This window comes from Clinocottus analis, unplaced genomic scaffold (assembly GCF_023055335.1).
Source record: "Clinocottus analis isolate CAN_PGR_092001 unplaced genomic scaffold, fCliAna1.0.p SCAF_3, whole genome shotgun sequence".
NCBI classification, from domain to species: domain Eukaryota; kingdom Metazoa; phylum Chordata; class Actinopteri; order Perciformes; family Cottidae; genus Clinocottus; species Clinocottus analis.
In genome coordinates, this window is record NW_027176042.1 from 14638587 (window position 1) to 14654073 (window position 15487).

General features: G+C 37.4%; 1 protein-coding gene across 9 annotated transcripts in view; it reads left to right on the plus strand.

The window, feature by feature from the left end:
- The window catches only part of cadpsb (Ca2+-dependent activator protein for secretion b), a 60264-nt gene continuing 44777 nt past the window's right edge, over window positions 1-15487 (plus strand). For 7 of the 9 annotated variants that reach the window (XM_068594456.1, XM_068594458.1, XM_068594459.1 and 4 more), the window contains exon 1: window positions 1-572. In XM_068594456.1, the coding sequence (XP_068450557.1) occupies window positions 240-572 (333 nt within the window). In that variant the 5' untranslated portion in view covers window positions 1-239. The remainder of the gene's footprint in view (window positions 573-15487) is intronic. The other 2 variants (XM_068594463.1, XM_068594465.1) reach the window with 1 other exon arrangement.

Here is a 15487-nt window from a genome sequence, read left to right on the forward strand (position 1 = left end):
CTCAGTGTGAAGCAGAACCAACCTCTTCCAGCTCCACTCGTACTGCTGACATCCCCCAGCGAGCGGGTAGCCTACAACAAGGGCCCATCCCTGTCTTGACTTCGGGCATATATTCTTCATGAAATAGGCACGGATAAGACTACGGCACAGCCACAATCTGGGGGATATACATATTAAAAAAACAACAACTTATTTAGGAGGTTAGAATATCTGTGGAGACGCATCACCTCTAGAGCAAAATGTTAGATCCGTCGTCCAGCGAGGAGGAATCTGATGGGATAGTGGAGGAGGAAAGCAAAGAGGCGATGGCACCTCAGGCCGGATCCCGCATCTCACCGAGCAGGACCAGCGAGAGCTCGACTGGACTAGCGCCCAGCAGCAGCCGCAGCAGTGCCCGTCCGACCAGCCCGAGCCCGTCAGCCGCCAGTGAGGAGAAAGAGGACCTGGAGAAGCTGCAGAGGGAGGAAGAAGACCGTAAAAAGAAGCTGCAGTTGTATGTTTTTGTGATGCGATGCGTCGCTTACCCATTCAATGCCAAACAGCCCACAGATATGGCAAGGCGACAGCAGAAGGTAAGAGTCCTTGGTGTAAAGGCATGATTAATAACCACATGCTGACAAAATGCCTACTTTCATATCGCAGATGCTGTCATTGATGACCTACATACGGTCGAGCACAGAGGGGGGTTTGGCCTATCCGGTAGCGCACGGATCCAGTCCCAGTGAAACCAATGTTTGTTTTTTGACGCAAAATGTTGAAATCCTCGGAGCATGACAGCAACACATAAAAGCGCTCCGAGCTCCAGATAGTGAAAGTACACATGGCAGCCTGCTGCAGAGCTGCAGACTGAGTGCAGTCTACGATACTCCATACACTAGCTCATAAGTGAGATTCATCTCAGAGCCCATTCATTTAAAAGGGCGTTTATGGTGGATGGCTATTGGAAATCTCAATGTCCTTGTTGGACCTACATCCCACCGGATGCGTCCCTATAGATATGAAGCCATCATGCCTTCCTGGCGGATTCCCAATTCCAACCCATTTGCGCCATCACTTATCCCGTCAATTTGGCCTCCCAAGGTGACTTTTAGGCACAGACCTCTTGAGGAGGGTAGCTTAATAGCCCTTTTCTGCAGATGAGCTTGGCTCCTCTCAGTAGGCTGTAGCTAATTAATTGCATTAAAACAATTAAATGTCCACTCATTTTATGTATATTTTCTATGGAAGGTCCAGTTCATACAATGTGAATAAGTTACTGTACAAGGCCTACATCCTGGTTTCACATTGCTGCTGTAAGGCTCCATTGACGTTGAAGCCAATTTTGGGTCATGATGTCCTTACTGTCAAAGTCACCATGCACGCTCTACTGTACTAAACGAAGGTTGAATTGATTGTGGACAATGGCCCCAGTTTATTTTCCAAATATAGACCATCTGCTGTTTGTACTCTAAGGTTGAAATGCCATTTTCATTCATTAAGGCACAACTACCTTTATAGATGTGAGAGATCAACACGTTTTGCGTGTACAGGGCTGCCTTTATTCTTTGAATACATTGACATTCACATGGCTCAATGAGACTATAGCAGTTTCTTGCAGCTCTCCTCGTTGTGGACCTGTACAGGATTCATTCACTGATCATGTATCACTCTTACGAGGAATCTCTGTAAACAATATTATGGAGATTGGGCTTGTGACTGTTGCTTTTATTCAACCTGCCGAGAATTCCTCTTCTTCTGGACACAGTTTAAGCCATATGCTCTGAATTGTTTTCTGCTGACTCATGCACAAGTGCATGTGGGAGGCATAAACCACAGTGTTTCCATCTATTTGTTTGTTAGTCCCGCTCAGCGTAGGCTACTGATAGTCTAATGCATGCTTAGTAATGCACGTTCCTATCTGGCAGCAGGCGGCCACAAACCTTTTGCTGTGGGTGAGTGAATAACCGGAGAAACAATCCAATGCCTGCTGTTAGACCAGGAAATCAAAGTGTGTCTCACTGCCTACAGTCTGCCTGTGATTTTGTTGAAATTTGTTTTGACTTAAAACAATCCTTACATATGAACTATACACCTTGTGCAGAATTAAACGACAAGTCTATATAGCCTTTTTTTGATATGTTTTATTGCCTTGATTTAAACAAAACTAAAAGAAGATATTTAATTAATTAAGCAAACATTTAATAACACAGAGCACATTCTAACAGTTATGTGCTTTTACAGTGTTATGACATTGTGCACTAGTCATAATTTAATTATATTTTGTCCTGTATTGTAAAGGAAATAATGGTTATGAAATTCACTGAATTCAAGATATATCATTCAACAATGGTCAAATATTTTTTCTTCCCCCACCACCTCAAAACCTCCCTTAAATGTGGGCTCCTCAGAGGTTCGTAAACAATAATGTATTAAGGAAATTCCTCACACCATTGCCTGCACAATTTAATATGTCACCTATTACAATTTTTGCTATTATAGATTAGTCACAGAAATATGATGAAGCAATTTCTGTAATGAAAAGACTTAAAGGCCTCAGCAAAACATGTGGGCCAGCTCCATGATAATCCGTTATTAGAAGCTCTGGCACACAAACAGCAGTGATGGGCAATCACAGAGAAACAGGCCAGGCTGCAGAGTATGCAAGCTCCACTGCTCCTTGAAATGTATTGCTATAACCTTGTGAAAGGGTAACACAATAGGGCAGTAACAGGCTTCCTTTTGAGGGGCAGGGTAATATTTGCTCCATCAGTTTGAGTGATGTGTTCTCAAGCAGTAGTATAGAGGCCACTGTTCAAATGTTAGTTGAGAGCATTTGCATATTTAACAAGTGTTTGCATGCAAGGCTAACTGTCCAGAGACACACTTTCTCTAATGGTTGATCCCCTCACCTAACATGATGTAAAGAAATTATTGAGGTTATTGACATACTTGTATTGGTGTAATTCGTGGAATTATGGCATCACTGTGGATTGTTTTATTGTCAACTCCTCCTTCATTTAATGACAATAACATGCCTAAACTGTGCACAGTAGAATTAAATATAAAAGATAATTCAAAAGGCAAGGTCATTACATTATGAGTGTTTTATGTGCCCTGTAATAATGAAATAATATGCTGTGGCTTCTTCATCTGACTTCATCTGAACCCAACGAGCAATTCATCAGCATACATTGAAATATTGTAAACATCCATTAGTCTGATTGGCACAAATTTTCATCTTCCCAGATGATGAATCATAATTGTTTTGTATCCTTTGACACTTTTTGTTCATGCCACCATGAGGTTGGCATGTGTGGTTTTGAGTGAAATTGGGAACATTTGGTGTATATATTTTTGTTTCCCTAGGATGAATTCAATAACTGTGTGTATAATAACTCTCTTACTTTGACCCTTAGCCGCCATCAAGTCAAAAGTTTTAGTTCAGCAGTTTAGTTTATGAACAAATACAGTTCCTGCTAATTACTAATGTTAGCATGCTAACACGCTAAACTAAGATGGTGAACATTACACTTGCTAAACATCAATTTGTTAGCGTTGTCATTGTCAGTATTTTATCATGCTGAAGTAAACATTTGCTCAAAGCACTGCGCTGCCTAATCATTGCCTTACTAAGTCAGGTACAAGGCTGTGCTCTCAAAATGTAATGGTAATAACATAAACTGTACAAAAACTGAAGAAGTTCTGATATTCTTGTGTAATGCATATTTTATTCTTGAAGGAAAGCTGTCATGCTGTCAAATAGAAGCACGTTTTAGCAGTCAAACTGCTGAAAACTAAATCTGATATATCCAACCCATACGATTATATAGATTTCTGAATTGAATAACCTCTGTAGTTCAGGACTTTTTTCAATTAGAAAGTGTGATGCCCAAAAGATAATCTGACCCAATCAACTCATCTGCCAGCAGCCCTCCTTTATAGAGTGAATCTTGGCTCAGCATTGTAATACTATCCAGTATGCCTGTTGATATTCTGATGGAGAAGAGCTCTGAATTGTGCAGCAGGCTCTGTGATATGAATGTGAAGTAGAGTGAAACGCAAATCACTGGTACTTGTACAGTGAAGTTCACAACTTTGGTGTGTAGCGCTATGCCCGGTTAAGAAGTTTGGCTTTCCCAATGTAAACTGGTTTTACGACTGGGATTCCTATCATTGTCCATAATAATTTGCCTAAACCTACAACTCACTGTATTACTGACCATATACAAACTTGACTTGACAAGAACGAGTAACAGTGTCTTTCTAGGACAAATGGTTGTAGAGAATATATAAAATATGAATTAATAATGCAAATTTCAATTTCAATAATAGTGAATGATGAAAGTTAACTTAAGGTCGTATATATATATATTGTGATCAATTCAGATACCGGATATACAAAACACTATAATCAATTTTTCAGAGACCATCCTAGTATGGTTTCAAAAGTTATACATGAACATAGTTATTTAATCTTTATACATTTATTTAGTGGATGAACACAGTGATATAATTCATGACATGAAGATATGAGGAATGGAAAAGAAGAGGAAGCTGAGGAAGAGGAGCAGATCAAACTGACATCATTGGAAGAGGCATGAGTAAAATTAGTAACATTAAAAAATTCATGAGAATACCCTCTAACTGGTGTATGTGCAGTACGTATTTAACTGTTTACGCACAATATGGTTTTAAAAATGGTTGTGAATAAATTATGTCATTAATGTCAACACCCCCTTATTTCTCCTGTCTTCCTTCAGAAGACATTTTTATAAATAAGAACATTAAACATGTAAATATACACATAAGGTGAAACTACTTGAGCTGAGGACAAAAAAGAGCAGCAGTAAATGGGGAGTTTATGTGTGACATTTAAATAATTTGCTTTGTTATGTAACATCTTTAAATGGTGTTGTTGTTAACATCATAAATCATACTGAAGATTGTTATTGTCAAATACAGCTGCCGCGTGAGCTGGTTCTAGCAACACTATTGAAAATAAAAGGTTTTTATCATTGGTATGGATATGAAAGTGGAATCCGCATGTAACAAATCACAGCTTTACAAATTAAACATATGCATATAACCTAGAAGGATAACGTTGTATCTAATAATAACATATTTTCACAAAGGTTTGACTACTTTGAAGGCAGCAATCACAGTCTAAATAAATCTGACTCATATTTGCCTTTCCCATTTGAATAATAGAGTAGTGTGACCCGATAGTTGCAACACAAGGTTATCATTTACAAACACAAATCTTACATCGCAGAATGCTTGCACATAAATGTGCAATATGTTGTGTTTCAAGGTGGCATGTAAGGTATTATTCTTCATAATGGGGAAAGAAATATCTGTGTTCTGGCTTGAAAGCACATCTCACATAGTGGTGTTTCTCTCCTCCAACTGTCCATATACAGTATTCACTTTTTAATTATCGTACAACCTTTGTGTCCTTACAGATACTATTTAATCCTGTCTCCTGTCCAAGGCGGCCTTTTGATTGAGGTAGGCAAATGTTAACATCTCCAGTTATCATTTGCTCAACCTTAATCCGTGGTAGAGCCTCATGTTTTCTGAAGGACACAGTCTGTGGACATGATGCAAAATGTTCTGGTTGTGCACTGTTAATATGTCCTCATGCTGTATGCACGGGTTGAGACAGATTAATCTGCAGGGCTCCTATCCTCCTTTTTGCATTGTTGCTTTATAATCCCTGAATGCTCCCAATACTGCACATTAATCATACTAAAAAAAAAGTGGAAAAACGAAAGCTGGTACATTGAAAATAGACATTGGACATTAGTATCTACGGTTGGCAATGCAACTGGAAAAATCCATTACGTGATGTCAACATACATTGCTTTACATTACAATTGTTTTCACCTTTATTGTGATTAAAATCTGATTCTGACTAACCTCACTAAATTTAAAATACATCTGCTGATTAATTTCTGGTCTATAAAATGTAGTGGCGGGCGTGCATTTCCTATCTAGGTCTGCTGTCTGATATCATATAAATAAATATGTGCATGACACCATGATGTTTGTTAGCTAACAGTGAGCTACTCAGACCTGCTTTTCAGTTTCCAACACGCGTGACCAAGCAGGGTGAGATGCGTCGCAGGGCTGGGAGGACAGCAGCTCCAAGTGTTACACCGAGTCCACAGGGAAAGTCTCCAGCTGCAGTTAAAGTGGCGGATCGCAACCAACTTGACTAGGTGCATACTGCGCCACCTAATGTACCAGAGTGTGTGTGGTGCAGGGTACTATTGTTGTCTCGGTGAGGAATCACAGTACAGAACCATCTCGCAGGCCGTCACCATGTGTTTAGCCGTGGAGAGAGAGAAAAAAAAGACGAAACATTGCTATAGGAGAGTCCAGGGTGATGTCTCGCTGATCATACATATTCAATTTACCATCACATGTGGCTATACGTAAACCTGATACCATTCACATTTTAGCAAGCAGAACCAGAATCATATTTTTGTATGAAAAAAGCGTCAAACTATCAATTGATTGTCAAAAAGTTGCAAAACATTCTTTTTCAATTGGCTAATTTATTAATCAACTAATGATTCCAACTTTTGCCAACATGCTAATGATAATTATAGACATTTTAATCATACTTGTGTTGGAATAAAATGGCACTTTCTACCAGATGTTTACATTAACATAACACTGCAACAGCAATCAAATATTTAGGTTTGAGACGTCAGTAGTTGGTGAGATCGGTAGACTGCTAGAGCAACCTTGAGTGGATTAGTGTGTGCTTAGTATGTTAGTTCTTCAACATTTATGGCTACTAGCTATGTCTGTGCAGTCTTTACATGTTAATCATAATGCCAATTACTGTACACTTTTTTCATCAGTTCCTCTACGTGCCTCAGACAAACCGAAGCAGATCAACATTAATCAGCTGGTGTCATCATGGTCTAAACTGTTGTAATCAAATACATTCTTTGGACTCTGTAATTGGGACATTTGTTACCCTCATAATTATGACATAGTTTTCTCATATTATAATTATGATGTATGGGAATTATAATTACTGTACATGAACACTTTGGTGAACTTTCTTTGATGAACACGATGTGTTTATCACACTTTTATAAAAAAAATTATTGCGTCTTAAATGGGAAATCAAGGCACGCGGCTTTTGATCAAATGTGTAAGAGGTTGTGTTCGACCAATAAACATTGCTTCTAAGTGAAAATTACCAGGGTATGACTTGAATAAGAAAAGAGAAGGTAGATGGAGAGAGATTAGTAGTGGTGGTTTTCCACATTAAAGAAAGACGAGCTATAACAGGATCATTACTTCAGAACACAAACAGCAGCTTGGACCAGCCGTGCTGCAGTTTGTCAGGTAGACACTCACTTGAGATAGATGTATACTTTATTCATCCCTAAGGGGAAATTTGTTTGTGGCAGCAGCAACAAAAAGCAAATAAAATGCTCAATATATACAACAAAACAGAACAGCAGAGCGTATTAAATTTAAGAAAATTAAACAATAAATAAATCTAATTAATTTTTTTTTCTGCGCCTTCTGTCTTTTTCTCATTGAAAATGACAGAAGAAGCATTGTCAACCATGTCAAACAAACACATGACACATATCAAAACCAACCTCAAGAAGTACATTCATTAACTTTCATTCCTACTTTTTTCTGCTCTGCCTTCACAATAATTAGGAAGGTCATAAGTCTCCTATTAATATAACAAAAATAAAAAAGGTCATCAATCATTGCACGTCAAAGTCTGATTAAAGGTTTTGGGGAGTTATATTGCTTGTATGAAACTGTTTCATACGGCCTTTGTCGCTCCAAAATGAAAAATCTGATAAAATGCCAATTGATTGCACTTTAAGACGTGTTGTTGAGTCTGAAGAATATATATTTGAGAATGGTTTGAATCTGTTGGTGTGGCATTAGAAAGCTTAGAGGCCACTCCTTATATCTGCTTGAGGCTTGTAGAGCTACGTAGCTGCTGCTAGCATCCATCCATCCATTCCATCCACACACCCAAATAGGTGCATTCGGAGAATGTTGAAATATTTGGTCCTCGCCTTTTTGTCTATAATCTTGAAAAGAGTTGCTGAACTCTGAAGTCGACCATGTAATCTGTGATCTATTGACACTACTTCTTGAACTGTAATCCTACTTCACAACGTAATCCTCACTGAGCATCTGACAAGAACAAGAGTTGGCACAAAGGAATAGCTGTCTGAGAGAATCACTTTTAAAAACATAGTATATATATATATATATATATATATATATATATATATATATATATATATATATATATATATATATATATATATATATATATATATATATATATTTACAAGACGGTGGAAAGAGGGGAAAATACAGTAAGTGATTTGTGATATGAGGGTGGAAGGAAAGGATTTATATCTTGGGTTGATGAGAGTAGTGCACCAGCTTCAGAGAGAGATACCAACCCACATTCTGCCTGTGAACTTTTGTGCAGCACTGCAGTATTTTGAACCATGTCTGAGAAACACTATCACACAGGGACACAATAGATACATGCAAAATAAATTAATACAAAATCTAATTACACAACACGTTTTTTTTTCAGATTAAAAAAAAGAAAGAAAGAAATTACTTTTATCAAACTTGGCCTTCTTACCCGATTTGACTCTTTACATGTTGGAGTGCATCTTCAACGATCATACAGTACAAAGACATGCCATCATTGGTTGGACTTGCATATCAAACTGTGCACATTTTTCTGCATCTGACATTAAGAACACTTAGATGTTTGCTTTAGATTTCTGAGAGAAAATCCAACATTGCACAATATACTGATGCCAGAACTGCCACAAACAATTGCTGTCATTATGGATTGATCCATTGACAACTTTCAAACAAAATAATTAAGCAGTTTAAATGGAGACAATAAGTAAGGACAGCTTCAAGTTGTGTGTTACCAACAGTACAACATCTCAAGATATTAAATTTAAAATGATATATTACACAGCAAAGCAGCAACTCAACCAGATGTTGCAGATTCATTTTCTAATGATCAAGTAAACAATTTATGGATTACTTAGTCAGAGCTACATAATTGACCAAAAAGAAACAAAATCAAAATATTCCTTCTCTGATAAGTGACACTGTAGACCAAAGAACCTAACAATGCTAAAAAAAAAAGCTTTGAAAATCAATCAAATTTAATTTTAAGTAAAAGTAGTCGTCCCTCACAAAATACTATAGATTTTTGATTATTGGATAGATTATTGAAGCATTACCATATAAGCAGTCGCCTACTTGAATGTTGCAGCTATTCATTTAAATGCTGTTAATACTAAAGTTAATTTGAAGTTTTACATATACTGTTGTGTAGTTTAATTTATAACAAACCATCCAAATTAATACCTGATAACTTTAGCTGCTGCATACAACACATTTAGAGGAGTTAGCCAAAAAAAATAAAAACATTCAGAAGGAACATTGTGAAAGAGACCCTTGCTAAGTGTTATGGTAAACATGAATGCATGCATTTATAAGTCATCAAATGAATGTCAACAAAATCGGCCAGTATTTCAGTATATATATATGTATAGATACTGAATATGATGCCTTCAATGCAATGGAATATACAACATTAATTTGATTGTTTTTGGCAATCGATGCAATTTGTCCCATTGATCTTATCCTCTCTATATGGAAGTTCACATATCCATACCATTTAGGTTGTATTAGGTTACAGGCTTATTTTCTGCTTCGTAACTGAATGAGCATAATTATGAACCAGCTGAGCGGTGCGGCTGCTGCCTGTGAGTTGGTGGTGTGATACTGGATGACTGTTACAAGAAGGGGCTTATAGCTGGTTGTGAACACAGTGTTCTGCTGTATATATCAGCAGTGCCACAGCTCCTGAACACGACACCAGTATGAAGACTGGATATACAGAGCCAGAGCTTCCTGTTTTATCCCTCTTTGCCGTGTGTCAAGCTCTGTCTGGAGAGTATATACACCTGGCTGTTTACTAGCCCAGCAGAGTGGTATTTACTCTCACAACGCAGCGCGTGTGCCTTCAGAACAAATCTGCATGAGCGTGTATGTTTTGAGATAATAGTTTGTGCATCTGTCTTTGTATAATTTTAGTTTTTTGACCACAGTCAGCACACAGTGCTGCTGTTGTGTGTTTGTTGTGTGTCACACATGCTGTGCAGCTGTCACGCAGCGCTCGCTCCCATACTCCTATTTACTCAGATGTGGGCCGGTGGTGTCATCTGCAACATGACTGAGATATGCTTTGTCGGCCGAAAGGATTCAACGATACCATATATGCTGAAAACAAACAGCAGCATTCAAAGGCAGGTGTGTCCTGAGCAAACCAATTTATATTCAATAAGAACATTTAGTTTGTATGATATTCTTCCCTCAGCACTTTGCACATTTGATCTCGTGAAAGTAAAGTGAACCCTCCTCTTTAGGTTGACGTACTTCTTCACAGTATATCATAACGTTTGGTATCTTCATTGTATATATAAATATTGTTATTATGTTATTAGGCTCCTTTTTTAATTTTAGATTTAGTTGTTGCCCTAGTCTTTACTTTAACAGGCATAATTTTGGTCTATTTTATGAATTAAACTTGTATGATTTTTAATTTTTTTTTTTTTATGAATCAATTACCACCACTGCCCACCACCAAAAAATGCACAACCGCTTAAGATAATGCAACTTTTAGAAGACGGCAAAGTGTGAGTCAGCTTTATTGTGCTGAACCACACTAAGTAGAGTATATATACTGCATTCAATTAGCTAATAACACCACTCATCACAGCACTGCAAGAACAGCTCATACCTGGCAAGCCAAGTTTATTAAACCTCTTAGAGATAGTATAATACATATGAACAGAATCAGAAAAATTATAATACTAATAAATATTATTTTTGTATATTATATGTTGTGTGTTATGTTTTATAATCTTTCTCTTTGTAAACAAATGGAGGTTTACGACAATAGAATAACTGTAATAAACAATGTACACTGAGTTTTATCTAACACATTTTTTAATTTTTATAGGCTGATATTAATATATCATTGGTCCAACAAACTAATTTATGCCTGCATGTTGGACTCGTGCCCACAGTATTTGTTTTTTAAATCTTGGCTTTGGCCCTGAACAGTCTCTACAATTTACATGCGCCTTATGTAACGATCCCCCACAATTCCCCCTCTTATATTGAAGGTAATGATTGACAGCTGAAAACATTTGAATATCCTTTAAAATAAGTATATATATATATATATATATATATATATATACATATATATATATATATATATATATATATATATATATATTAAGTTTAGTTAGTTTTGATCATTACAACCTGCACTCCTCAACACATTGACAAAGCAGTCAATGGAATTATCCTTTTTCGGTTCACTAAATAATCACTTACTTACAACTTTCATTTGACAAGATATGTGCCGGAGGGGGCAAAAAACGGGCTGAATAGGCTATAATATGCATTAAAAACATTATTATTTTAAAAGTATACAATTCGTTTAATCTCCATTTTATATGTCATACCATTTGTTTGCTCTACATTGTCTATTAAATAGAGATATGTGGGACATTACCATTTTGGGTTGATACATATAAAGGACCTAAACTACAAATAATATATAATGGACGATGAAACTAGTTTTTATTTAAACTTATTGGGTTGTTAATTGTTTGACAGTGTCTCAAAATGTTGAATCAGCCACCCCTATACCCTATATCAATAAACCGATAGTCATTCTGAACTGTAATAAAGTTACTGTACATCAAGCCAATGCAATGTGCATATCAACCCTATTGATATGTGAAGGGTGATTAATGTCATTGCCCACTCCATTGCAAGCCAATGAATCACAATGTGCTGCAATCTTGATAAGAGCCACAGAGCGAGAATCAATAAGAGCAAAGCAGGAAAATTGGGAGTCTGGAAATACTGATGCAAATGCAAGCTTTTTTCTCTCATCCATCAACTTAGTTACTAATCAACGTAGTTCTCCAATCAGCAGTGAAGTAAAGACCATGCACAACTGAAAGTCATAAATACTTTATGCAGCTGAGCTATACTTTGGTGGCATTTCGACTCGGCTGTGTACTTCAGTCACCTCACACACACAAACACACACACGCATTTTCATGACTTTTGGGGACATTACATTGACTTACATTTAATTATTTACCTGACCATTTGTTACGGTCCCAATCATAACCCAAACCTTACCCTGACCTTAAACCAAGTCTTTGTCTTAACATGTAATGATTTACGTTACGCATTCGTTGAATTTGTACCTTTTTGTCCCAAAATAAAGACATGTCTCCACAGTGTGAACATGTTAGCAGATCTTTGTCCCCACAAGTCAGGTAAAACATGCCCACACACACACAGACATGAACACGCGCACACAGAGTCAGCGGCTTGCTGTGTTGTCACATAATGTCCAATCGGCCTAGAGAAACTGTCAGCAGAAGCAAAAGTATTATTAGCTTTGACCTTTCATGGTAAAATCTTCAGGTAAAACACAAACGTGTTATGCCAGTGTTGGACGACTGCCAACACCCCGTCTCCCGGAGTTTATTACAATATTTTTGTGATTATATCATCGTGTGCTTCTTTTCATTGTTAAATAATTTACCAGTTGATGAATTATTTCATCTATACATGTCAGAAACCAGTGAAGCATGTCAACCATCAATGTATAGATCTCCCGGCAATCAATTTGATTATAAACATATCAAAACGATTACACATTTTTATCTGCTGATTAATCATTCGGTAAGTATGATATAATTATAGCGCCTCAACAAAATACAATAGAACTGATCAGTAATTGTTATATTATTTAGTCATCACCGCGTAGTCTAGCTGCTTTTGAATGCTGTGAACTGAAATGCATTTGTTATTTATCAGTTTGTTTTCAAGAAAGCTACAGTGACCTCGGGTCTTGCGGAAGAAGTGTTATCTTTGCCCTAAAACATTTCAGTCAGCTAAGTTCAAGTCTGCTTTCATGCCTTTTTTTCAAAAGCTCAGCAGCCTTTCAACAGAAAGCATTTCAGCCCATACCTCAGTGTATTACCCATTTTGCTCTCCTTGTTGGTGAATTGATTGGAGCTCATCACTCAGCATTCGTACTCGCCTGAGCATGTACGCACACATTTTTCTCCCATTTATTCCTTTGAATTAAACTGTTTATCCTACAAAATGACTCCTGCGTAGAAAACAGTAGGCTACTTCCGTTTGGGTACCGAGATCCTCAGTTGCTCTCCTGAGCTTTCTTATTTATTTCCCTTTAAACTTTTATAGGGGGAGTTTTTCCTTATCTGAATAGAGAGTCTAAGTACAGAAGATGTTGTGTGCTGTACAGACTGTAAAGCCTCTTCAGAAATAAAACTGCCCTGCCCTTGACTACTTGAGAATAGATTTAATAGCAAACACATTCTCATCAGTAAAATTAATGCAAGTTTCATAAATTAATGTTAAGTCTGTTCTGTATGTTATATTCCTTGTACATAAAAGAGCATACAGAGTGAAAACTGTGTGCTGTATTTATCCTGACCCCGTCACTGCCAGAAATGGACAAGAAATCAAGAACGAGTATATCGACTTCAGCCACTGAGAGTCTCTGGAGACCGGACTGATTTGCATACTGGTGTAATATGAACATTTCTTGCCACAGGATGTTCCTTGAACACTGCGATCTGTTTAAAAAAAGCAGAGGTGGACCACATGTTCTCCGTTTCTCACATCTACAGTAGCTATTGCAAATAATAATAAACCTGAAACCTTGAAAGAGAAGCACACATATTGATCTCTGATGTTGTTGATGTGCTGTTAAGTGCATATTTTATGCTTGGGCATTAAGTGGTACATCATCCTGAGAGTCACTCACACGCAGTAATCGTGAATCAGTAGGAGTGGCCTCTTTGGTGAAATGATGTGTGAGGCTTTGTATTATTTTTATTGTCAGTGACAGAGAGATAGAAAGAGGTCCTCAATGGCAACCTCTGTGGTGTTTGTCTAGTTTTTATGTCTTTGTATTTATTTGCTTCTTTTAAAATGTTTATTATTAGAGCAAGCTCAGGCACTTTCACTTTGGATCTGATAGAGGAATCTCATGCTACATGAACCCTGATATTCTGAACATCACTGAGGGAGGGGTTGAAGCAGTATGATGGATGCACAGATGGCGTGGAGATGCCTCTAACGCACATGTTAGTGGTACTTTTCCATCTCACTCCTACACCAAAGTCTGCCACTTGCAATGATGGGCTTTTACTTTGACCAATACAAATTGTTTTATATTCTGCATTTGCGGTTGTCAAACCGCAAATACTATCAAAGATCAACGTTTGAGAGTGAGCGAGTGAGAGAGTGAGCGAGTAAGAGAGTGAGCGAGTGAGAGTGCTGCTATAGCAGCTTTGAGTGCTCCATCGGTACGGTACTACACTTGTGCAACTCTCAACATAGATGAGAGGGAAGCTTGCTCACTCTCTAGCTACTTATATCATCTGCTGCAAAAAATATATGTGCTTAATTCTTTTTGACTGTTCACTTCCCCAATCAGGTAAGTGAGTTGCCAGGCAATTGGGAATGCATTATTATTGAGCCCTGCTTTGGTTATAAACCAAAAACATAATAGTCAAATATGATATATAAAATTATAAAAGTTGAGCTGATGATGGCGCTGGATGAAAAAGCAGGGAGTCACCAAAATGGTTATAATTGATTCTAAAGGGAGAATATTTTACGAATTTTATAGGCAATCCATCCAATATTTGAGGAGACATTTTACTCAAAACTGCAAACGTGTGTATGTTGTGTGTGTGTGTGTGTGTGTGTGTGTGTGTGTGTGTGTGTGTGTGTGTGTGTGGTGTGCCAAACTATTTATTAGTTGTTGAGAGATTTCCTTGGATAAGTAGAAACATTAAGCTCATATTTGAAATCGATCAAATAGTTCAATCTGAACTGAAGTGGAGAACAAACCGACCAATAAACAGAACAATATTATCATGTGTGGGTCCTTGCGGCTAGGAACAAGTGTGAGCTTTTACCTCTTGACACTTCTATTTCATTGTGGCTGTTATAACAATTACTTTTGACACAATCATTTGTTGATTAGAATCTGACAAGTGTGGTCACCTCTTTGTAATATTCATAGACAAGATACCAGAGGGCAGTTGGCCTGTATGTTGCCTGGTTCGGTGATAATATGGCACCTCTTCTATTTTCTCAGTTTAGATCAGAGAGAGTATCCTAACTGAAGGTATTCATGTTTTTTTTTTAAAAAAATCTACGACAATAGTGAAAAGGATTGAAAGATTGACTTTCGTTTACGGGCCTAGCTGCAGTAATACCGGCTGTATTTCAGACAGTGAGTGGTAAAGACAGAGTTGAGTTAAAGCAAAGCTCTCAATTTAACAGTTCATTTTAGTTCCAACTCTCTCCTGGAGTCACAATT